Source organism: Mesoplodon mirus (genome assembly GCF_964341445.2).
Source record: "Mesoplodon mirus genome assembly, chromosome: 6".
In the NCBI taxonomy this organism is placed as follows: Eukaryota; Metazoa; Chordata; class Mammalia; order Artiodactyla; family Ziphiidae; genus Mesoplodon; species Mesoplodon mirus.
In genome coordinates, this window is record NC_138982.1 from 100,914,953 (window position 1) to 100,939,618 (window position 24,666).

Below are 24,666 nucleotides of genomic sequence, written 5' to 3' on the forward strand. Positions count from 1 at the left end.
ACCTACCAAGTGCCTACCACTGGCTTGTTTGGGTTTATTATTTTCTAAATTCAGCAGCATGTGTTAAGAGGCTGGTATGCCCTATTTCTCTGTCTACGGCTACCAAGGCAAACAGAATGCATTGCCTGTCTGTGACAGAGCTTTACAGCTGGTGTGGCAAACCGACATAAGTATGCATAATTAAGCATATTCAGTACAGTAAAGAGACTTTGATGATGGAAAGGGAGAGGAAGACCAGGGCTTTCAGAAAGGTTTCCCAAAAGAGACAACGTTGAGTAGGTATTTGCCAGGTGGATATGAGGAGGAAGAACCTTATTCTTGGCAGAGCAGAGTCGCATGTGCAGCGGCGGAGGAGAGAGAGCGTGGAGCATAGAGGGAGTCACCCCCAGTTCCAGAGCTGGAGCAGAGAGGTTGTGGGAAGAGTCCACAGAGATGAGACGGGAAGGGGAGTCCGGCAGCAGATTATTATGGACTTTGTATCCTTGCTGAAGAGTTTGAGGTTTTATTGTATCACCGGTGAAGAACAGTTGAAGGATTTTTAAATAAGGGACCTACGTGACCCAATTGGTGTCTAAGAAACTGGCAGGAGTGTGGGCAGTGGATTAGAGCAAAGAAAGGAAGTGGGGAAACCTGTCAGAGAACTATTACAAGGGCCTGCACTCCTTAAGAGGGACGAAATTTAGAGATATTAAGGAAACAAAGTATAAAACTTAATGACCAGTTAAATTTGAGAGAGGAAAGGTCATTTAAAAATGCTGGGTTTTTTCCTTTCTGGAATCCTCTTCTCCCTGCTTTCCACCTCCCTCTTCCACCAGTATTCCTGCCTAGTTAACTGTTATTTATCCTACACACACACACACACACACACACACGCATGCACGTACGCGCATGCACACACACCCTGTCATATCCATTACTTCCCTGCAACACTCATCGTCCCTGAAATTATTTACTACGTCTGTCATACTATTCTGTAAACTCTGTAAGGACAGGGGCCTTGTCTGTCATTTCTCTTGTTCCTAGCACCTGGTTCAATGCTTGGCACATGGAGGATGTTCCCTGAGTGCTTGGGACATGTTGAGTTTGAAGTGCTGAGGAATTTCTGAGCAGAGGAGCTCCGTACAGAAGTAGACAGGTTTGAAGGTTAGGGGAAAGGCTGGAGACTACGGAGCATTCTCCCTTTCGGTGGTAGCTGAGGTTGTAGGGTAGGGAGATGGCCCGGGCAGCACAGAGGGCGGGGAAGGAGCTCTGGAGAACAGCAGCATCAGCAATCAGTAGTTGGAAGATACGTCAGCTAAGGTGCTGGAGAAGTTGCAATTAGAGTCAAAAGAAGAACTAAGATGGGGAAGGAGAGTTTTAAAAAGGAGGGAGGAAAGATAAGGAAGGAAGGAAGATGGGAGGGAAGGAAGGGACAGAGATGCCACATGCTGTAGAAAGGTCACAGATGATAAAGATGGGAAAATATTGACTTTTGGCAGCTCAGAAACAGACCGCTTTAGTGAAGAGTACATTGGAGAGGTAGGTCTGCCTTTCCTGGGGCCGCCGTAACAGATTGCCACAAATTTAGATGGCTTCAGACAACAGAAATGTATTGTCTTATAGTTCTGCAGGCTAAAATTCTGAAAGTAGGGTATTGGCAGGGCAATGCACTCTCTCTGAAGGCTCTAGACCAGGGTCCTTCCTTACCCCTTCCTAGCTTCTGACAATTGCAGTCTTTGGAATCCCTTTGCATCATTCCAGTCTCTGCCTCTGTAGTTATGTGGTATTTTCCCTGTGTCTGTCTCCATGTCTAGATTTTCCTCTTTTTATAAGGACAGCAGACATTGGATTAGGGTCTGTCCTAATCCAGTATGGCCTCATTTTAAATTGATCACATCTGCTAAGACCCTGTTTTCCAAAGAAGGTTACATTCACAGGTACCAGCAATTAGGAACATATAATTTGGTTGTTGGGATGGAGATGGGCGGGGGGGAGAGTACAATCCAACCACAACCGTTTGGAAGCTGAATTGCAGTATTTTGAGCCTAGAACGGGAAGCAAAGAAGTAAGACATCGAATGTAGAGAACTGAAAAAAATCTCTCTGTAAAAGAAGAAAAAAGTGAGGAAGAAAGTGGTAGATGTTGGGGAACACTGGCTGGAGAAAGATTTTTTTGTGTGGTTTTTTTTTTGGTTGTTGTTGCTCTTAGTGTTTTGAAATTTGTTAAAGTGCGGATCCTTCCTAGGCTCCACTGCAGAGCTACTTTTCAGTGTATAATTTTCAAAAAAGGCAAAATTATACCTGTCATGCAAATATAAAATTAACACATGTCAAAGATTTTATTCAACTCATTAATTAATGAAGGAACCAGTAAGAAGTTGAAACATGTCCAAAGAATATTTGAAAAACTAGGTGTTTAGATAGGTAGCTTTAGGCTGTGATTGCTAGGTTGAATGGCTAAAACTGTTTAATGGCCAATAGGGCCATAAACTCTAACATGTGGGGTTATTTTTTTCAACTATACAGAAATTATATGCATCTCTACAAGACAAGAGTCTACAAGTTTATGGGTAGCCAAGACTGGGACCTTTAATCAATGATAAACAACAAATCCAATTAAGTATTTTGCCCTATAATCCTTGGGCAGCTTTTGGCCTCTATGACATTTAAAGGATCTGCTGCTCACCTTTATTTTTTTAACCTATTTCCAAGTTTCAGGTAATGTTTCTGACATATTTATTAGAATCTATGGAGACAGAGATGGAGCCTGAGAACCTTTACGTTAAATAGCCCTTAGGTGGTTCTAATGTTGACTAGATTTTGAGAACCACTGAGTAAGAGAATACCAAGTGGCTTTCAGTGCCCATCTGAGATCAGAACCTATTACTCTAATGACAACTATTCCCTGGATTGTGTGATTTTTTTTCCCAGTAGTGCTTAGCTCCTGGGCAAAGAGAGATCATATTATGATCCAGGGTGGAGGGCTTGCCGGGCAGATCCTCAAGAAGGACATAGTGGCAAGAAAGTGAAGGTACCAGGAAGAGTGTAGTTCACACACTGGACATGAGGTCTAGGCTGGGTAGGGAAAGAAAGGAGGCTAGGGCAAGATAGTAGATGGGGAGGAAAGAGAGAAGTTCACAGAAAGTGTGCGGTGGGTGTAAGAGAGCACAGGGGTCAGGAGACTGACCGAAAGAGTGAGATATTAAAGTTGTTGAGATTTCACAGGTGGGAGTAATCTCCGATAATGGCAAAAACAGTCTAGGTTGTGGTTTCATGAGTTACTGAAGTGAAGTAGAGGTCATTGGGGAGAAGATTAGTGAGAATTACTTTCTCATGATTTACACTTTTCACAGGACACTGTACGTGAAGCTTTAAAGCTGATATAAATCTTCTAAAGTAATGAGCCATTGTTCTGATACCTTAGCTAGGTTGTGGCCAAACGCACCGGACCTACATGTGATGAGCAAAAGCCTTTCTGGTCTTTTATGACCATAATTACCCTCAAACGTTTATTGAGCACATTAGTATGGGTTAGGCCCTCGATAGTAGGTGTTTTCTTACAGTATCTCTTTAAATTCTTACCCTCTGTGGTTTGAGATGTTAGTATACCCATTTTACAAAACTCAGCTTTAGCATCAGTAAACAACCTTCTCAAGGTCACAGTGAGTGGTAGGTAGGGCATTTAAATTCATCACGTGACTCCAGAACCAATTTGCTTAACCATTATGTACTACATAGAGTGTGTGCTTGGTGGGGATTGAAGAGGATTTATACATCTCACATTCCTTCATGTGGTTCAGTTTTGTAAATTATCACACATGCAGAGATGAGTGTGGGCTTAAAAAAGCTTGAGCTGAGAGCTGTTTCTTTTCCTTTAAATTGCCACAGTAACCCTCTTTAGGCTCTCAGTGTATATCCATCTTGGGCAGTATTAAAAAAATGAGTAAATTAAAATAGGACCTTGAATTATCTTTTCGAGATTGTTGTGATGCAACTTTAAAATCTTAAAGTAACAGGACTGGTATAGTACTTTTTAGTTTAAAAATTCGCAGTGCTAAATAATAGATTAAAAATCTTCATTGTAGTCAAATGAAATAGGATATCCTTGTTAACGCTTGCAAGTTATTCTTTTGAATACTTTTCTACTCTCTAAATGCCTTTTTTTTCAGTTTATTATCAGATCTCACAGATGTGTTACAAGATGTGACAGAATGACACTGATTTAGAGGAAGTATATAGTCAAACTCACCTGTTCACAGTGACAAAAATCCTTGAAAGCTTATTGGAAAAGTATAAACCTTTCCAATTTTTTTTTATTATTTTTTTATTAGTTTCTGCTTTATAACAAAGTGAATCAGTCATACATATACATCTGTTCCCACATCCCTCCCCTCCTATGTCTCCCTCCCTCCCACCCTCCCCATCCTCCTAGTTTCTAAGAATTGTAATGAAAGTTACATTGCTCTACATTTTTGGAATATTTGTGCAAGCTTCCTGCTTTTGTCTTCTTGTTAAAGAAAGTATTTTTAGAAGTCATACAGTGTTCATGTTAATAAAATTAAATAAGATAACTTATATTATTTTTAATAGCAATGTGACTAAAATATGGGGTTAGCTGGAGAGTCGCATAAAATCAGCATCATGAGCACATATTTATCCAAAAAACATACTTGGTTTGAAGTTTAGAAAGCAGCCTAAAATAAGCATGTGTTCTTTGTTATATTAATTCGTTATTATTTAAATTAATGTTCCTTGTGTTTTCTCTAGGGAAAAGTAGTTTAAAAAAATTACTCAGCTATTTTCCTGGAACAGTATCAAAATTTGTATCTGGCTTAACACATCTGACCTGACAGTCTTCAGAGGAAGCGAACACATGTTCTATGAGTAATCCCCTAGATAAATCTGCAGCCAAACAACGGGACAGTGAGATCAAATTCCAGTGTTTTTTCTCCACTGAAATAAAATTAAAATTCAAAAATTACATTTACAGGCTTCTACCCCTTATGGTCAGTTATAGTCTGGTGGAGACCATCTGTGGGGGTGGGGCGGGAGGAGAAGAAGAAGCTGACAGTGATGGTGGTGATGATGGAGTTGGAGAAGGAGAAAGAGTTGTCGATGTGGTGGTGTTGGTGAGAGTGAGTGTATGGATTGGTCCTACAATACCCATTTTGAAAATTATTTTTCCAGTAGTGGTTACACTCTCTTTGTCAATTCTGCCTTGTAAAAATGAGTAATAGTAGGTGGTATTAGCCTGGTCACAGATTATTATTCTTTCCAGTTACAAAGCCTAGCAGAAAATCTGGAGTCTCTTACTTCCTGACCCTATTACCATCCTTTTTCAAACCCCAATGTTAAATGAGGGTCCCTGACCAAGAAAAATACTTGAGGGCTGTAGACTAATAAGAAGGACCTTTTTTTTTCTTTAACTTAAAGAAAAATAAAGCATTCTGTTTACTTCTTTGAACTTGTGGGGAAAACTGTTCCCTGAGTTGTACCCTCAGCAAGTAGAACAGCATTACCCTTTGAGCCAAAGGAAAAAGAACTAACCCAGATCTTCTGTTGGAGATGTCCTAGCCTTTGCTCTACGTCAGCCCGTCTCAACCTCCACACTATTTGACTTTTAGGATCCATCACCCTTTACTCTGGGGAGCTGTCGTGTGCATTGTAAGATACTTTAGCAGCATTCCTGGCCTCTACCCACTAGATGCCTGTGGTACCCCCCAACCCCAGAATTGTTCCAGTGTCCTCCACCCACATTTGAGAACCCCTGCTTTCGGTGTATTAGGTGATTTGTTGATAATATTTTCTAGATTTTAGTGTTACTTTTAAATATTTTGTCCTATTTTAAGTAGTTTGGTGTAGAATAGGCTTCGCTTTTAAGAACTGTAAAAATAAACTGGAAGCACATGTTCTAATTTGGGGGTAAAAGTGAGGACAAGGTCTTTTTCTGATTTGAGAATTCAACATTGTCACCTTTGGATGCCTAGTACAGTGTTGTTCATTGCACAGGTGGGGACCCTTTAGTGGGTCAGGAAGATATATTTTAGACACTATTGAGTCAAGGTGTAAAATGCATTTCTTACTTTGGAATAACAGAGAAAAACATTTGAAAGCTGCTGGCCTAGTGTCCCTTTCCAACTGTAATATTCGAAACATATACTTCATAGCAGTAGGTATTTGGCCAGGCCAGCTAAGCTATTTATCTAGTCAGGTTACACTTATCAAATAGTCTTGGAAATATGGAACATTCAAATTTGTGCATTGCAGTAGATTTGAGACTTTCTTTAACTTTAGTTTCTGGTGCGTATCGTCTTGTTTGCGAGAGGAGGAAGCTCTGAACTCCATCACATATTTTAGAACATTCTTGGCACGTTACTTGTGGACTGTTCATGCCCTCCCCCTACACAAGATGCTGAAAAAAGACAGCTCCATTTTAATTGTTTTCTTCATCACCATGCATGCAAAAGACCTGTTTTTCATCAGTTAGTATTTATTTTGTTAACTTTTGTAGGAACTATGCTGTATGGAGGAAATGGCAGAAAACATTTTGTGCATTTATTGAGAATCAAACAAAAATATGAGCATAAAGATATTTAACTCTCTGCTTGTAGTCTTTTTGTAAAATTCATTTTAACATGACAACTTTAAGTTAAATAATAGCCTGTGGGGAATACATTAAATGCGACAGTCTGCCATTGCTAAGTCCTGACTTCAGCTGTTAATAGCAAAATTCTTGGCTTTCTGAAATCCATCAACACTTCTAATCACTTAAGAAGCTGCCTTAGTTTCATACTTACTAAAGAAAATACATTTATAGTTTGAGTTACTTCATTTATTCAGGGCTACTTTTTAAAGATTGAAACAATTCCAGAAAGCTCGTTTTCATCTTTTCAGTAGTAACAGAACATTTTTGACTAGTTTCATATTTTTAGAAGATCTGTCTTAGGATGGTTGTCTTTTTCTCTAAGGAAAAATGTTAATGATTATTCAAAAGTTTTTTATATTACAGTTCATTTATTTTCACAAGGGAGGTTTTTATATCCTTATGTTTTTAATTTAGATAATATCCAATAGAGATATTCAAGGTATTTTCATGGTAATTTCCGGGGAGATTTGTGGTTATTTTTCTTCTCCTCTGAGTTGTGTAACATTCTAAGTTTTATATTTGCAAAAGATCAGTGGCTATGTCACACAAAAACTCACAGGTTTATTTAATGGTGCCTTTATGTATTATGATGTTATTGAACTGCTATGCCTAGTTCTTGTGTGTGGAGTGAAGGCAAGTGTAGAAGATAGCTGAAGTTTAATGTTGGTTAAAAGCTAAGCTTTATGTGAGAGAGATTTGTTTAAGAATCCAGATTGCTGGTTGACCTGTGAAAGCAGACTAAGTAACAGTACTAGTGTGGATTTGGCAATAAAATTTCTTTATCAGCAAAAGGTATGAAGTATTGTCATCAGAATCTAGGTACAGAGTTGTTCCTTCCTTAAAGCTAGTTTTGAGACTAGTTTGAGATAACTTTTTCATAGGTTAATGTACAGTTTCCTTATTCATTCAATTAATAAACATTTATTTTGCAACTACTACTTGTAGATACTATATTCTTATTCATAGGCTTTTAAAGCGTTCATCTGTTCTAGTAAATGATATCAGCACTACATTGTTCTTAAAAATAAAAAATCAATATAAAATTCTGTTACACCCATCTGTATCCATATTGAGGTTAAAACTCAGAAGTGTCACTTCTAATATAGTTTTCTTTGTTTTAAGTTCTGAACTCTCCCAAAAGGTGATTATAAATAGCTCTTTTGAAAGAGAAAATACTGTTATTTTGAAAGGATGTATTCATTTTCCTATTAAAAAGACATTCATTGGAATCCCATCATTAGGAACGCTAAGCGGTGCAATTGGAGCAGCAGCTAAAACTTGTTAATCAGTATTAACGCCTCCTTCCAGGCGCTCAGTAAAATAACAAATTTTGTGATAAAGGGAAGAATGCAGATATTTGATTTTTACAAACAATGTGTTAACTGTTTCCATATTCAGTTGCTGAAGAAATTTCTGGAGCAAATAATGCTGCTACCAAGATATGAAGGTCATTTTACTAATCTTTAATAAGTCTAATAAACTGTTTTTTTGTCATCATTCTATAGGGGAAAATGAGGCTTTTGGGGAGGGACTACTGAAAAGTCAAATTTCAGTAGAACATAAAATTAAACTATGAAATATTGCTTTAATGCCTTCAAGAAGGAATACCTTGCATCGTGTAATATGGTCAGAAATCTGCATAATCTTTAGTATAGTTTAAGTGTTTTTAGAAATCATTTGACTTCTCACAGGGATTTTTGAAGGGGTTTGTGCTATTTGTAACTAAATAGATGAAGCTGATCATATACATTTATTTTTATAGTTGACATTTATTTTGAGCAATTACTATGAATTGATACTCTTTTAAAGACTGGATTTATTATGACATATATATATATAATTATTGCTAAGTTATGTTTACTTCTATTTATTTTGATTGGAAAGTTCTTTGAACTCGTAAATTATAACGGTAATCATTGATTATTTTGACCTAACCTGGCTTCTCCTGGCTCCTGTGAGTAGACCTACTAAGAACTATGTTATCTGTTTTATCTTGTGTAAGGAAGGTATTGGTGGTACAAAATATCTGATGTCATACATATTTTAAAATCTTCACAAAAAATCCTGATTATTTGTAGTGTAAGTTAAAGATGTAAAGAATAATTTATTGTCCTTTTAACTTTTTTTTTTAAGGTGATGGATGTGGACATACTGTACTAGGCCCTGAAAGTGGAACCCTGACGTCAATAAACTACCCACAGACCTATCCTAACAGCACTGTTTGCGAATGGGAGATCCGTGTAAAGATGGGAGAGCGAGTGCGCATCAAATTTGGTGACTTTGACATTGAAGATTCTGAGTCTTGTCACTTTAATTACTTGAGAATTTATAATGGAATTGGAGTTAGCAGAACCGAAATAGGTAGGAAATTTTCAGTACATCATTGCCCCAAGTTTTAAAACTGAAGCAGTGTTTGATACTTAACATTGAATAACTATGCTATATAGGATATGTGGGAAATTATTGAAATGTGTGGAAATCTCAAATTTGAATCTTCTTTTGGGAAGAGAAGATTCTTATCTGTTTATTCACTTTTCTATTAAGCCTGTGTTGGTACATTTGCAACAAGATGCCACTGTACTGCTTCTGAGGAGGAGGAAGTTAATTATCTTTTTTTGTTCATTTTGTTTTTCTTTGATCATTTTACTTGCAGTTAAAGAATGTAAGTATAATTCATGCTTAGGAGTCAGTATATCATGGTAATTAAGAGCATGGGTTTTGGATCCAAACTTCCTGATATTAAATACTTCTGCTATTAGCTTGCTGTGTGACCTCGGGCAAGTTACCTGATCTCTGTTTCCTCACTTGTAAAATAGGGCATGAACTAGTACATGTAAAGTGCCTAGAACTGTACCTGACATATAATATATGCTTAGTAAATATTAGCTGCTGTTGTCTTTATTCTTAGCTAAGAGCAGCTGGTTCTCAATTATGGCTGCATATTAGAGTCACTTGGGAAGACTTTTAAATAATACTATATACCTGTCCCCATTCTAGAGCAGTTGAATCAGAATTGATTCGGTGGGACCCATACCTCTGTATTTTTAAAGCTTCCCAGGAGAATATACTTTGAGGTCAAGTTGAGAACCTTTGGCTTAGAGATCAGCACCTTTCTCTGAAGCAGGAAACATAGCAAAATTTGTAAGGCTGTCTTGGTGAAATCACATTATAACATAAAGAACTCTAAAATTCTCTGTAAGTTTATTTGAAAAGACTTATTGATACAGGTGTGTAAAATGTCTTTCAGAGCTATAATTGGAGCCCACTATCTTGTTCTGTAAGCATCGTGTTCATCTTCTGGCCTCCTCTCCGTCTCTAGTCAAACCCTTCATCTCTTCTCCACTTTTTGGCCTCTTATCTATGAGAGGAACAATTCCTGGCCTGCTTCCCTGGCTGCTGATTGATAACCTCTGTTGTCTCCCAATCAACTCTTGATTAACCTGGGTGCTTGATCACCACGTGCATATTGCCACGAATATATGGTGTTGGATAAGCTTTTAGAAACTCGAATCACCTGAGGATCTAGAAAACACTATTACTGTAATACTGATAGAAGACAGTTGCATATTAAGTGCCTCCTGAGGAGATGCAGTAGGGAGTAAATGGTACCACCTCAGCAGCCTTGAAACAATAATGAAAAAAAAGTGAACCACAATCTGATCAGGCCTCTAGCAGTTTACATGAAATAAAGGAGCTAGAGAAACACACTTTATCAACCATAAAGACTCCTTTTTTAAAAAATGCCACTTATATGTAAAGGGGAGGAGGTCAAGGGAACTGTCATTCATTTAGAGGTACATCTTCCAAAAGTAGTGTGTGGACCTTGTGACCTTGTTTAGGTCTTGATTCAAACTAACTGACTGAGAGAGGACATTTTTGAGAAAAGCAGAATCTCAAATTCTGTGGTAATGTTATATTTGTGTATTCAGTATCTGATTTGTTAGAGACATTTTGAAGTTCAAACAAAACGTCCCTGATTTGTTTTTAAATATTTCAGAGAAAAAATAGTAGGAAGAGGGCAGGTGAAACCAGAATGGCACACGGGTGAAGCTGAGCCATGGGCACATGGGAGTACATCTCTCTACTTTGATGTAGTTTTTTTTTTTTTTTTTTTTTTAGGAGGGGAGACTGAAATCTACTTTATTTTTTTTCCACTTGAACACGTTTATTTTGCCTTCTTTTTTTTTTATTTAACAAATTTAATCAGTTATACATATACATATGTTCCCATATCCCCTCCCTTTTGCGTCTCCCTCCCGCCCTCCCTATCCCACCCCTCCAGGCGGTCACAAAGCACCGAGCTGATCTCCCTGTGCTATGCGGCTGCTTCCCACTAGCTATCTACCTTACATTTGGTAGTGTATATATGTCCATGCCGGAAATTTTGAAAATTTCCATATTGAAAGTGCTTTTTGTTAAAAAGGAAAACCATAGGATTATGTATTTGGACAATAAGTAGTGTCATGTTGCTAGGCAGGAAGAGTGACATGGGAAAAAAATTGAGCACAGGTTTTAAATCACTCACTGGGTTCTCATCACAGCTCCAGGACTTACTTGCTGAGAATTCTTTCTACAAGTCATCAGCCCAGACTACACAGTCATCATCAGTACTGTAGGAAGATTAAATGAAATAATATTTTGCAGTGCTTGGGGTGTAGTAGGTGTCCACTACTCAGCTCTCCCTTATTTCCATTGGTTTTGTTTTTCCTTATTCTCTCTTCATACAGGTGAATGGAAAGCTGTAGAAAGGTCAAGGGGACTGAGTGATGATGGTTCCTGTTGGGCTTTAGTTCTGCTCCTCCCCCTCCCCCATCACCACCTACCATATATCCTCTGGTCCTCCATTTGGGGAGCAGTTTGTGGTTGGTGGTAGAAAAGTAACTTTCCTGACATCGCAGAGAAATAAAGGTCATTCAAGAATAACTGTTCTGGTTAAAGTAGATATGCCAGGAATTACAGAATAGAAACAACAAATACATGTGGGTATCAAGATTCCAGTGATGGGGCTTCCCTGGTGGCGCAGTGGTTGAGAGTCCGCCTGCCGATGCAGGAGACACGGGTTCGTGCCCCGGTCCGGGAAGATCCCACATGCCGCGGAGCGGCTGGGCCCGTGAGCCATGGCCGCTGAGCCTGCGTGTCCAGAGCCTGTGCTCCGCAACGGGAGAGGCCACAGCAGTGAGAGGCCCGCGTACCGCAAAAAAAAAAAAAAAAAAAAAAAAAGAGAGAATCCTCTTTTTCCTATATTGTCTTTTCTCAGGGTCCCTTCTGAACAGAAGCAGGTTCAAATGAGCTGCATTTTCCTATAAAAATGTTTCCTATTTTGGTATAAAGCTTAGATTTTTGTTTTTTTTCTCTATAGGTGTTAATTTTAGGGACTTTTCTTCCCCTGAGAGATGGTATTATGGAATAATCAAGAAAAGAAAATGAAAGGAAGAATGGTTTCTCAAGGAATCACTTTTTAAATCATAAATTCATTAGAATGTGTTTTAACTGATAAAGCACTTTTGGACAGTTATTTTCTATTTTTTTGGAATGGGCGATCATGTGTAATATTATTTAAATATATGAGTTTATTATGATTTTATATAACAACTTCCTAAATAGCTAGACTGTCCAGAAATCTTTGTGAAATTAGTGTAGTCGTACTCATTTCACTGACAAACAGGATGTGTTTAATGATAGAGTTAAGATTGGCTCTCTAGGTCTGTCCCTTTTTTAGGCAGATTGTATTGGAATGAGAAAATTCCATTGTGCCTTGAATTTTACTTTCCCATTTTGATTATTCTTTAATCCCTGGTGTCTGAGACATAGTGGTTGCTCTGTAAAGATAAAAATTAAAGTAAAATCATTCATTATTAATCTTAACTTTTTCTGTACATATATAAATATATATCTCCAAACTATTTTGCAACTTGTTTTTTTCTCTTTTAATATTTAGACGTCTTTTCATATTGGTCCATAGACATCTACTAGCATCATTTCCCCGATGGATATTGTTGATAACTAGTCCAAAAATGAAATTTAAACCCATATTAAAAAGAAAAATCTTTGCTTATGTGTAACCTTTTCCCACTCTATTGTATATATTTTCTTCCTAGATTTTGCTTAGAATTTCCATTTTAAATGAACTTTTTTTGGGATGAGGGATATTGTGGATGGATCTCTAAAAGAGAAGCTAAATATTTTAAAACCTAATAGCTATTAAAGGAAAATGCATTCTGTAGAAGAAATGTAAATGTGTCTGTGTGTTCAAAGTTATATTTAAAGATGTACATTCTGTCTTATACCTTCATCAAAGTACCTTTTAAAGTTGTCTCTTAAATCTGGAGGTGACATTTACAAAGAGGGAAACTGAGGTCCCCAGGGCTTCATCTGGTAAATGATTCCATGTCTCTTGTGTTTTCAGAAAAGTTTCTTTCTGTATTGTTTGTCCCCTTTCTCTCTAATATGCTTAGGTCTTCCTAGTTTAAGAGAAAAAATAAATTTTCTTTCTCTTTACCACCAAACCTCTTAAAAAAGCTATAGTGATGATAATATTAGGTATTTAATGATGATAATGATTGCTAATATTTTTTGAATTCCTATTCTGTAGAGGCTCAGGCTAATAGTGAAAATAACTACCATGCATGCAGTGCTTGCTATGTGCCAGGTACTATTCAAATCACTTTTATCAATTAACCTATTTAGTCCTCACAAGAACCCTTGAGATAGATACTTTTATCACCCCCATTTATTACTAATGAGAGAACTGAGGCACAGAGATGTTGAATAACTTCCCCAAGGTCACATAGCTAGCAAATTGCTAAGTGGGAATCAAACCTAAGCGGTCTGGCTCCAGAATTAGTGTCTTTTACTGTAAGCCCTTGACACACTTGATACCATTGAATCCTACAAGAATCCTGTACATTATTCCCATAAAACAGATAAATAGAAGATCAGAGAAGGTAAGCAACTTGCCCAAAGTCATATAAGCAGAATTGGGACTTGAACTAAGGTCTAGCTAATAGCAAAGTCCACAATCTCAACCACTAGGCTATAGAGTAATAGATACCAGCTATTACTCCTTAATCTTTTACTACATGGTCTCCTTATTGCAAACTGTTGAAAACAGCAACTTTTTAATAAACATTAACTTTTTCCTTTTAGCTATTTATTTTGACATAAATATTTTTTTTTTTTTTTTGCCACGTGATGGCCTGTGGGATCTCAGTTCCCTGACCAGAGATTGAACCCGGGCCATGACAGTAAAAGCCCAGAATCCTGACCACTAGGCCACCAGGGAACTGCCTATTTTGACATAATTTTAGACTTAATAGAGAAGTTGCAAAAATGGGATAATTTCCATAAACATTTCACCCAGATTTTCCAAATGCTACCATTTTATCACATTTGCCTTATCCCTTTCCCCCACAAGCATACACTCTTTTTCTAAACTGAGAGTACTTTCAAGCGTGATGTTCCTTTACCCCTGTATATTGTGTTTATTTCCTAAAAACTAAGACATTCTCTTTACATGACCACAAAACAGTTATCACAATTAAGGAAATTAACATTGATGTAGGGCTGAGCTACAGGAGCTGCTCAAATTTCTCCAGTTGTACAAATAATGTCCTTTATAGCAAAAGAAATTCTCAGATTCTGTATTGCATTCAGTTGTCATATCTTCTTAGTCTCCATTACTTTGGAGATGAAAGGAGTGGACAGTTCCTTGGTCACTCCTTGTGTTTTGTTACGTTGACATTTTTGAAATAGATAGGCCAGTTATTTTGTAGGATATTTCTTAATTTGGATTGTCTGATGTTTCCTCATGATTAGATTCAGGTTACAGACTTTTGCAGGAATGCCACAGATGTGTTGTTCTCAGTACTTCCGATCAGGAGGCTCACAATTTTGATTTATCTTATTACTGGTGATGTTAACTTTGATCTATTGGTGAAAGTGTTATCTCCCAGATTTCTACAGTGTAGCTATGTTTCCCTTCACAATCAATATGCGTATCGTGGGGAGACTCTTTGAAATGATGTAAATACTCTGTTAGTTACTAAACTTGCACCCACTAGTTTTGGAATCCATTAATGATCCTTTTCTGAATCAGTTGTTATCATGATAATTGTCAACGGTGGTTTTCTTATGTCATCATTCCTTTTATGTTGATTAGGTTTTTCTTCCCTACTGAAAAAATGAGCTTTTCCTTCTCTCCTATTTATTTGTTTGTACCAGTGTGGACTCATGGATTCTTGTGTTAGTCTGTTGTTTATCATCCTTTACTATCATTTGTTTTGATTCTCAAATTGTTCCAAATTTCCATTGAGAGCCTCTTCAAACTAGCTCCTGCCTCCTTTTGTGAAGTCCTCATCATTTTTTAAGTACTTGCTTCTGCTCTGGCACAGGATATTCTAGATTTGTCTTGTACGTGTCCTGTCTCAACCCTGAAATCATCCATTTCTTCAAGGAATCCTGTTTCTTTTTAGTGGAAAATGGTATTAGAAATCAATATCTAGTCTGTAACTTCAGGCCAGTTGGCTGCCGTGCCCTATTAGCAGATAGATTTAGTAGATAAATATATGTATATGTGTACTGATGTATATACAGGTACGCACATTATATCTTTTTATATTTATCTACCTATATTTATTAAAAAACATGAGTTCATACTGATACCTTTAATCCTAATCCAGCTTCACCGGGTTCATTCTGTTCCTTCCCTTTTCATACTGGTAATCACTTCTCTGACAGTGAGGTATCTAGCTCCTGTTGTCTACAGTATATGTACTTAGTTAACTTATTTGTTTAGTGCTATAATACACAGAAAATAGTTTCAAAATTACTAATCCATGCTTCTAAATCAAAGAAGCCTGCTACTTAGAATCCATACTTGCTTAGTCTTAACCTGAGGACCTTTCATCTAAATACTGTATTCAGTATTGCCTGGGCTAGATTTCCCCTACCACCTCCTGCCCTCCAGTGTGGTTATGTTATTATCCATTTGAAGTACGGTTTGGTTCATTGACTTCTGTTCATATTCCATTGTAGGCTTTTTCTCTAGTTAGTTTTCTTTTTCTTTTGTTGAGAATGTGTTACATGGTTCTCAAAGTTAGAACTGTACGAAAAGATATACTTAGATGAGTGACAGTCCTTCCTACTTCACTCCATATTTTCTGTCCTTTCCACCCCATCTCCACCCACCCCTGTAGCTAACCAGTTGTATTAGTCTTTGTTTTATCTTTTCTACTTCCTTTTTTATACAAATGATATATTTAGATTTTATTTCCCCTTCTTATAAAAAAAACCCTAATATACTATTGATATTCTTTCCTACTTTGTTTTTTCTCCCACTTAACAATGTATCCTGGAAATCATTCCACATCAGTTCATAGAGATAGTCCTTATTCTTTTTATAGCCACAGAGAACTCCATAGTATGAATGTACTGTGGTTTAACCACTCATTTATATCTGGATATATAGATTGCTTCTGGTATTCTACGGTTACAAACAGTGCTGCAATAGATAACTTAATGCATATGTGTTTTTGTATTCTTGGAGGTGTACCTTCAGAGTAAGTTCCTGAAGTGTAGTTATTGGTTCAAAAGGTAAGTGTATACATAAATTTGTTAGCTATTGCCAAACTCCCCTCTACAAGGATTGTGCCAATTTACATTTCCACCAGCAGTGCATAAAAATGCCTGCTTTTCCACAGCCTTGCCAACAGAGTGTGTTGTCATGCTTGGTAAGTTTTGCCCACTGGTAGGTGAGAAATGATATCCCAGTATAGTTGTAATTTGCATTTCTCTTACCATGAGGAAGGTTGGACCTTTTATTAATTTTTAAAAATTTTTACTGAAGTATAGTTGATTTACAATGTTGTATTTAATTTCTGCTGTACAGCAACGTGACTCAGTTATACATATATATTCTTTTTCATGTTCTTTGCCATTATGGTTTATCAGAGGATATTGAATATAGTTCCCTGTGCCTTACAATAGGACCTTGTTGTTTATCCATCCTGAACCTTTTATTTATATGTTGAAGGTTCATTTAAAAAAAAAAACAAACATGTTTGCCCACTCTTTCAGGTTTTTTGGTCTTTGTTTCTCTTAGGTATTAGGAATTCTTTTATCTTTTAGTGATATTAGCCTCTATGTGATATATGATGCAAACAATTTCTCCTAGTTTGTCAGTTGTCTTTTGACTTTGTTTATGAAGCTAATTTATAGTGCGTTTTTTTGCCATGTAAAATTTTTTAAATGTAGTAAATTCATCAGTCTTTTGCATCTGGATTCTGAGTCATTTGGAAAGCCTCTCCCTATATCCCTGTTAAACGTAAATTTACCCATGTTTTCTTTTGGTACATTTATGTGGTTTCTTTTTTTATATTTAGATCCCTGGTCCACTTGGAGATATTCTCTTTTATGGTATGAAGTGTAGATCTAATTGTATTTTTTCCAGATGACTAACCACTTGTCCTAGCACCAGGCATTTAAAAGTCTACCTTTGCCCCAGTGGTTTGAAATACTACCTTTGTCATATACTCAAATTCTGTATGTACTTGGGATCTGTTTCTGGACTTTCTGTTGTGTTCCACTTGTCTATTTAGTCATATACCAGAACCTCAGAGTTTTAATTATAGAGGCTTTATAGTGTGTCTTAATGTCTGATCTGGGTAGTCTCCCATTATAGATACTCACTTCTGGCATTTTCCTGGCTATTCTTGCCTGTTAATTTATCTGTCAACTATCCAACTTCATAAAAATGGTTATTGGTATTTTCTTATTGGGATTATATTATTTGTAAATTGTCTTTATGATGTTGAGTCATCCTGTTTAAGAATAAGAGATGCTTTTTTTCCATTGTTCAAATCTAATTTTGTTGTCTTTCAGGAGTGTGTTAAACTTTTTCTCATGTAGGTTTTACGTATTTTTTGCTAAAATTATTCCTAAATATTTTATCTTCTTTGTTGCTGTTGTAAGTGGAGGTGTTTTTGGTTTGTTTTTTTTTTTGCCATTATGTCCTCTAGTCTCTAATTATATGAAGACTGTTGATTTCTATATGTTGATTTTATATCCTGCCACTTTACTGAGGTTTTTTTTTATTTTATAGTTTCAGTTGTTTTTTTTTTTTACATCTTTATTGGAGTAAAATTGCTTTACAATCGTGTGTTAGTTTCTGCTTTATAACAAAGTGAATCAGTTATACATATACATATGTTCCCATATCCGCTCTTGCGTCTCCTTCCCACCCTCCCTATCCCACCCCTCCAGGCGGTCACAAAGCACCGAGCTGATCTCCCTGTGCTATGCGGCTGCTTCCCACTAGCTATCTACCTTATGTGTGGTAGAGTATATATGTCCACGCCTCTCTTTCGCTTTCTCACAGCTTACCCTCCCCCCTCCCCATATCCTCAAGTCCATTCTCAAGTAGGTCTGTGTCTTTATTCCTGTCTTACCCCTACGTTCTTCATGACATTTTTTTCTTCTTAAATTCCATATATATGTGTTAGCATACAGTATTTGTCTTTCTCTTTCTGACTTACTTCACTCTGTATGACAGACTCTAGGTCTATCCACCTCATTACAAATAGCTCAATTTCATTTCTTTTTACAGCTGAGTAATATTCCATTGTATATATGTGCCACATCTTCTTTATCCATTCATTCGATGATGGACACTTAGGTTGTTTCCATCTCCGGGCTATTGTAAATAGGGCTGCAGTGAACATTTTGGTACATGACTCTTTTTGAATTATGGTTCTCTCAGGGTATATGCCCAGTAGTGGGATTGCTGGGTCATATGGTAGTTCTATTTGTAGTTTTTTAAGGAACCTCCATACTGTTCTCCATAGTGGCTGTACCAATTTACATTCCCACCAGCAGTGCAAGAGTGTTCCCTTTTCTCCACACCCTCTCTAGCATTTATTGTTTCTAGATTTTTTGATGATGGCCATTCTGACTGGTGTGAGATGATATCTCATTGTAGTTTTGATATGCATTTCTCTAATGATTAAAGATGTTGAGCATTCTTTCATGTGTTTGTTGGCAGTCTGTATATCTTCTGTGGAGAAATGTCTATTTAGATCTTCTGCCCATTTTTTGATTGGGTTGTTTGTTTTTTTGTTATTGAGCTGCATGAGCTGCTTATAAATTTTGGAGATTAATCCTTTGTCAGTTGCTTCATTTGCAAATATTTTCTCCCATTCTGAGGGTTGTCTTTTGGTCTTGTTTATGGTTTCCTTTGCTGTGCAAAAGCTTTGAAGTTTCATTAGGTCCCATTTGTTTATCTTTGTTTTTATTTCCATTTCTCTAGGAGGTGGGTCCAAAAGGATCTTGCTGTGATTTATGTCATAGAGTGTTCTGCCTATGTTTTCCTCTAAGAGTTTGATAGCTTCTGGCCTTACATTTAGGTCTTTAACCCATTTTGAGCTTATTTTTGTGTATGGTGTTAGGGAGTGATCTAATCTCATACTTTTACATGTCCCTGTCCAGTTTTCCCAGCACCACTTATTGAAGAGGCTGTCCTTTCTCCACTGTACATTCCTGCCTCCTTTATCAAAGATAAGGTGACCATATGTGTGTGGGTTTATCTCTGGGCTTTCTGTCCTGTTCCATTGATCGATATTTCTGTTTTTGTGCCAGTACCATACTGTCTTGATTACTGTAGCTTTGTAGTATAGTCTGAAGTCAGGGAGCCTGATTCCTCCAGCTCCGTTTTTCTTTCTCAAGATTGCTTTGGCTATTTGGGGTCTTTTGTGTTTCCATAAAAATTGTGAAATTTTTTGTTCCAGTTCTGTGAAAAAATGCCAGTGGTAGTTTGATAGGGATTGCATTGAATCTGTAGATTGCTTTGGGTAGTAGAGTCATTTTCACAGTGTTGATTCTTCCAATCCAAGAACATGGTATATCTCTCCATCTATTTGTATCATCTTTAATTAATTTCATCAGTGTCATAATTTTCTGTATACAGGTCTTTTGTCTCCTTAGGTAGGTTTATTCCTAGATATTTTATTCTTTTTGTTGCAATGGTAAATGGGAGTATTTCTTGATTTCACTTTCAGATTTTTCATCATTAGTATATAGGAATGCCAGACATTTCTGTGCATTGATTTTGTATCCTGCTACTTTACCAAATTCATTGATTAGCTCTAGTAGTTTTCTGGTAGCATCTTTAGGATTCTCTATGTATAGTATCATGTCATCTGCAAACAGTGACAGCTTTACTTCTTTTCCGATTTGGATTCCTTTTATTTCCTTTTCTTCTCTGATTGCTGTGGCTAATACTTCCAAAACTATGTTGAATAAGAGTGGGGAGAGTGGGCAACCTCGTCCTGTTCCTGATCTTAGTGGCAATAGTTTAAGTTTTTCACCATTGAGGACAGTGTTGGCTGTGGGTTTGTCATATATGGCGTTTATTATGTTGAGGAAAGTTCCCTCTATGCCTACTTTCTGCAGGGTTTTTATCATAAATGGGTGTTGAATTTTGTCAAAAGCTTTCTCTGCATCTATTGAGATGATCATATGGTTTTTCTCCTTCAATTTGTTAATATGGTGTATCATGTTGATTGATTTGCGTATATTGAAGAATCCTTGCATTCCTGGAATAAACCCCACTTGATCATGATGTATGATCCTTTTAATGTGCTGTTGGATTCTGTTTGCTAGTATTTTGTTGAGGATTTTTGCATCTATGTTCATCAGTGATATTGGCCTGTAGTTTTCTTTCTTTGTGACATCCTTGTCTGGTTTTGGTATCAAGGTGATGGTGGCCTCGTAGAATGAGTTTGGGAGTGTTCCTCCCTCTGCTATATTTTGGAAGAGTTTCAGAAGGATAGGTGTTAGCTCTTCTCTAAATGTTTGATAGAATTCGCCTGTGAAGCCATCTGGTTCTGGCCTTTTGTTTGTTGGAAGATTTTTTATCACAGTTTCAATTTCAGTGCTTGTGATTGGTCTGTTCATATTTTCTATTTCTTCCTGATTGAGTCTTGGCAGGTTGTGCATTTTTAAGAATTTGTCCATTTCTTCCAGGTTGTCCATTTTATTGGCATAGAGTTGCTTGTAGTCATCTCTCATGATCTTCTGTATTTCTGCAGTGTCAGTTGTTACTGCTCCTTTTTCATTTCTAATTCTATTGATTTGAGTCTTCTCCCTTTTTTTCTTGATGAGTCTGGCTAATGGTTTATCAATTTTGTTTATCTTCTCAAAGAACCAGCTTTTAGTTTTATTGATCTTTGCTATCGTTTCCTTCATTTCTTTTTCATTTATTGCTGATCTGATTTTTATGATTTCTTTCCTTCTGCTAACTTTAGGGTGTTTTTGTTCTTCTTTCTCTAATTGCTTTAGGTGCAAGGTTAGGTTGTTCATTCAAGAGGTTTCCTGTTTCTTAAGGTGGGATTGTATTGCTATAAACTTCCCTCTTAGAACTGCTTTTGCTGCATCCCATAGGTTTTGGGTCGTCGTGTCTCCATTGTCATTTGTTTCTAGGTATTTTTTTAATTTCCTCTTTGATTTCTTCAGTGATCACTTCGTTATTAAGTAGTGTATTGTTTAGCCTCCATGTGTTTGTATTTTTTACAGCTCTTTTCCTGTAATTGATATCTAGTCTCATAGCATTGTGGTCAGAAAAGATACTTGATACAATTTCAATTTTCTGAAATTTACCAAGGCTTGATTTGTGACCCAAGATATGATCTATCCTGGAGAATGTTCCATGAGCACTTGAGAAAATTGGGTATTCTGTTGTTTTTGGATGGAATGTCCCATAAATATCAATTAAGTCCATCTTATTTAATGTATCATTTAAAGCTTGTGTTTCCTTATTTGTTTTCATTTTGGATGAAATGTCCATTGGTGAAAGTGGGGTGTTAAAGTCCCCTACTATGAATGTGTTACTGTTGATTTCCTCTTTTATGGCTGTTAGTATTTGCCTTATGTATTGAGCTGCTCCTATGTTGGGTGCATAAATATTTACAATTGTTATATCTTCTTCTTGGTTCGATCCCTTGATCATTGTGTAGTATCCTTCTTTGTCTCTTCTAGTAGTCTTTATTTTAAAGTCTATTTTGTCTGATATGAGAATTGCTACTCCAGCTTTATTTTGGTTTCCATTTGCATGGAATATCTTTTTCCATCCCCTTACTTTCAGTCTGTATGTGTCTCTAGGTCTGAAGTGGGTCTCTTGTAGACAGCATATATATGGGTCTTGTTTTTGTATCCATTCAGCCAATCTGTGTCTTTTGGTGGGAGCATTTAGTCCATTTACATTTAAGGTAATTATTGATATGTATGTTCCTATTCCCATTTTCTTAATTGTCTTGGGTTCGTTATTGTAGGTCTTTTCCTTCTGTTGTGTTTCTTGCTTAGAGAAGTTCCTTTAGCATTTGTTATAAAGCTGGTTTGGTGGTGCTGAAGTCTCTCAGCTTTTGCTTGTCTGTAAACGTTTTAATTTCTCCAGCAAATCTGATTGAGATCCTTGCTGGGTAGAGTAATCTTGGTTGCAGATTTTCTCCTTCATCACTTTAAATATGTCCTGCCAGTCCCTTCTGGCTTGCAGAGTTTCTGCTGAAAGATCAGCTGTTAACCTTAAGGGGATTCCCTTGTGTGTTATTTGTTGTTTTTCCCTTGCTGCTTTTAATATGTTTTCTTTGTATTCAATTTTTGACAGCTTGATTAATATGTGTCTTGGCATATTTCTCCTTGGATTTATCCTGTATGGGACTCTCTGTGCCTCCTGGACTTGATTAACTATTTCCTTTCCCATATTAGGGAAGTTTTCAACTATAATCTCTTCAAATATTTTCTCAGTCCCTTTCTTTTTCTCTTCTTCTTCTGGAACCCCTATAATTCGAATGTTGGTGCATTTTATGTTGTCCCAGAGGTCTCTGAGACTGTCCTCAGTTCTTTTCATTCTTTTTTCTTTCTTCTGCTCTGCAGTAGTTATTTCCATTATTTTATCTTCCACGTCACTTATCCGTTCTTCTGCCTCAGTTATTCTACTATTGATCCCATCTAGAGTATTTTTTAATTTCATTTATTGTGTTGTTCATCGTTGCTTGTTTCATCTTTAGTTCTTCTAGGTCCTTGTTAACTGTTTCTTGCATTTTGTCTATTCTATTTCCAAGATTTTGGATCATCTTTACTGTCATTATTCTGAATTCTTTTTCAGGTAGACTGCCTATTTCCTCTTCATTTGTTAGGTCTGATGGGTTTTTATCTTGCTCCTTCACCTGCTGTGTGTTTTTCTGTCTTCTCATTTTGCTTATCTTACTGTGTTTGGGCTCTCCTTTTTGCAGGCTGCAGGTTCGTAGTTCCCATTGTTTTTGGTGTCTGTCCCCAGTGGCTAAGCTTGGTTCAGTGGGTTGTGTAGGCTTCCTGGTGGAGGGGACTAGTGCCTGTGATCTGGTGGATGAGGCTGGATCTTGTCTTTCTGGTGGGCAGGTCCACGTCTGGTGGTGTGTTTTGGGGTGTCTGTGGACTTTTTATGATTTTTAGGCAGCCTCTCTGCTAATGGGTGGCGTTGTGTTCCTGTCTTGCTAGTTGCTTGGCATAGGGTGACCAGCACTGTAGCTTGCTGGTCGTTGAGTGAAGCTGGGTGCTGGTGTTGAGATGGAGATGTCTGGAAGATTTTTGCCGTTTGATATTATGTGGAGCTGGGAGGTCTCTTGTGGACCAGTGTCCTGAAGTTGGCTCTCCCACCTCAGAGGCACAGCATTGACTCCTGGCTGCAGCACCAAGAACCTTTCATCCACACGGCTCCTCAATTTGGGATGATTCGTTGTCTATTCATGTATTCCACAGATGCAGCGTACATCAAGTTGATTGTGGAGCTTTAATCCGCTGCTTCTGAGGCTGCTGGGAGAGATTTCCCTTTCTCTTCTTTGGTCTCACAGCTCCCGGGTCTCAGCTTTGGATTTGGCCTCACCTCTGCGTGTAGGTCACCGGGGGGCGTCTGTTCTTCGCTCAGACAGGACAGGGTTAAAGGAGCAGCTGCTTCGGGGACTCTGGCTCACTTAGGCTGGGTGGGGGAGGGAGGGGCACAGAGTGCGGGTCGAGCCTGCGGTGGCAGAGGCTGGTGTGACGTTGCACCAGCCCAAGGCGTGCCGTGTGCTCTCCCGGGGAAGCTGTCCCTTTATCCTGGGACCCTGGCAGTGGCAGGCTGCAAAGGCTCCCTGGAAGGGGGGCGTGGACAGTGACCTGCGCTCGCACACAGGCCTCTTGGCGGCGGCCGCAGTAGACCCAGCATCCCATGCCCGTCACTGGGGTCTGTGCTTTCAGCCACAGCTTGCGCCCGTCTCTGGAGCTCCCTTAAGCAGCGCTCTTAATCCCCTCTCCTTGCGCACCAGGAAACAAAGAGGGAAGAAAAAGTCTCTTGCCTCTTCGGCAGGTCCAGACTTTTTCCCGGTCTCCCTCCCGGCTAGCTGTGGCGCATTAGCTCCTTCAGGCTGTGTTCACACTGCCAGCCCCAGTCCTCTCCCTGCGCTCTGACCGAAGCCCGAGCCTCAGCTCCCAGCCCCGCCCGCCCCAGCAGGCAAGCAGACAAACCTCTCGGGGCTGGTGAGTGCCGGTCGGCACCGATCCTCTGTGCGGGAATCTCTCCGCTTTGCCCTCCGCACCCCTGTGGCTGCGCTCTCCTCCGTGACTCGGAAGCTTGCCCCCTCCCCACCCGCAGTCTCTGCCCGCAAAGGGGCTTCCTAGTGTGTGGAAACCTTTCCTCCTTCATGGCTCCCTCCCACTGGTGCCGGTCCTGCCCCTATCCTTTTGTCTCTGTTTATTCTTTTTTCTTTTGCCCTACCCAGGTACGTGTGGAGGTTCTTGCCTTTTGGGAGGTCTGAGGTCTTCTGCTAGCGTTCAGTAGGTGTTTTGTAGGAGTTGTTCCACGTGTAGATGTATTTCTGGTGTATCTGTGGGGAGGAAGGTGATCTCTGCGTCTTACTCTTCTGCCATCTTCCCCGGAAGTCCCCAGGAGTAGTTTTTTTTCCTGTTTCAGTTAGTTTTATCACTCACTTTCTAGGGATTTCTGGGTACACAATCACATCTGCAAATAGAGTTTTACTA

General features: G+C 38.2%; 1 protein-coding gene across 1 annotated transcript in view; it reads left to right on the forward strand.

Moving 5' to 3' along the window:
- Positions 1 to 24,666, forward strand: part of DCBLD2 (discoidin, CUB and LCCL domain containing 2) — a 97,034-nt gene that overhangs the window by 10,332 nt on the left and 62,036 nt on the right. Inside the window, exon 2 of the mRNA XM_082625046.1 lies at positions 8,758 to 8,985. Within this exon, the coding sequence (XP_082481172.1) occupies positions 8,758 to 8,985 (228 nt within the window). The remainder of the gene's footprint in view (positions 1 to 8,757; positions 8,986 to 24,666) is intronic.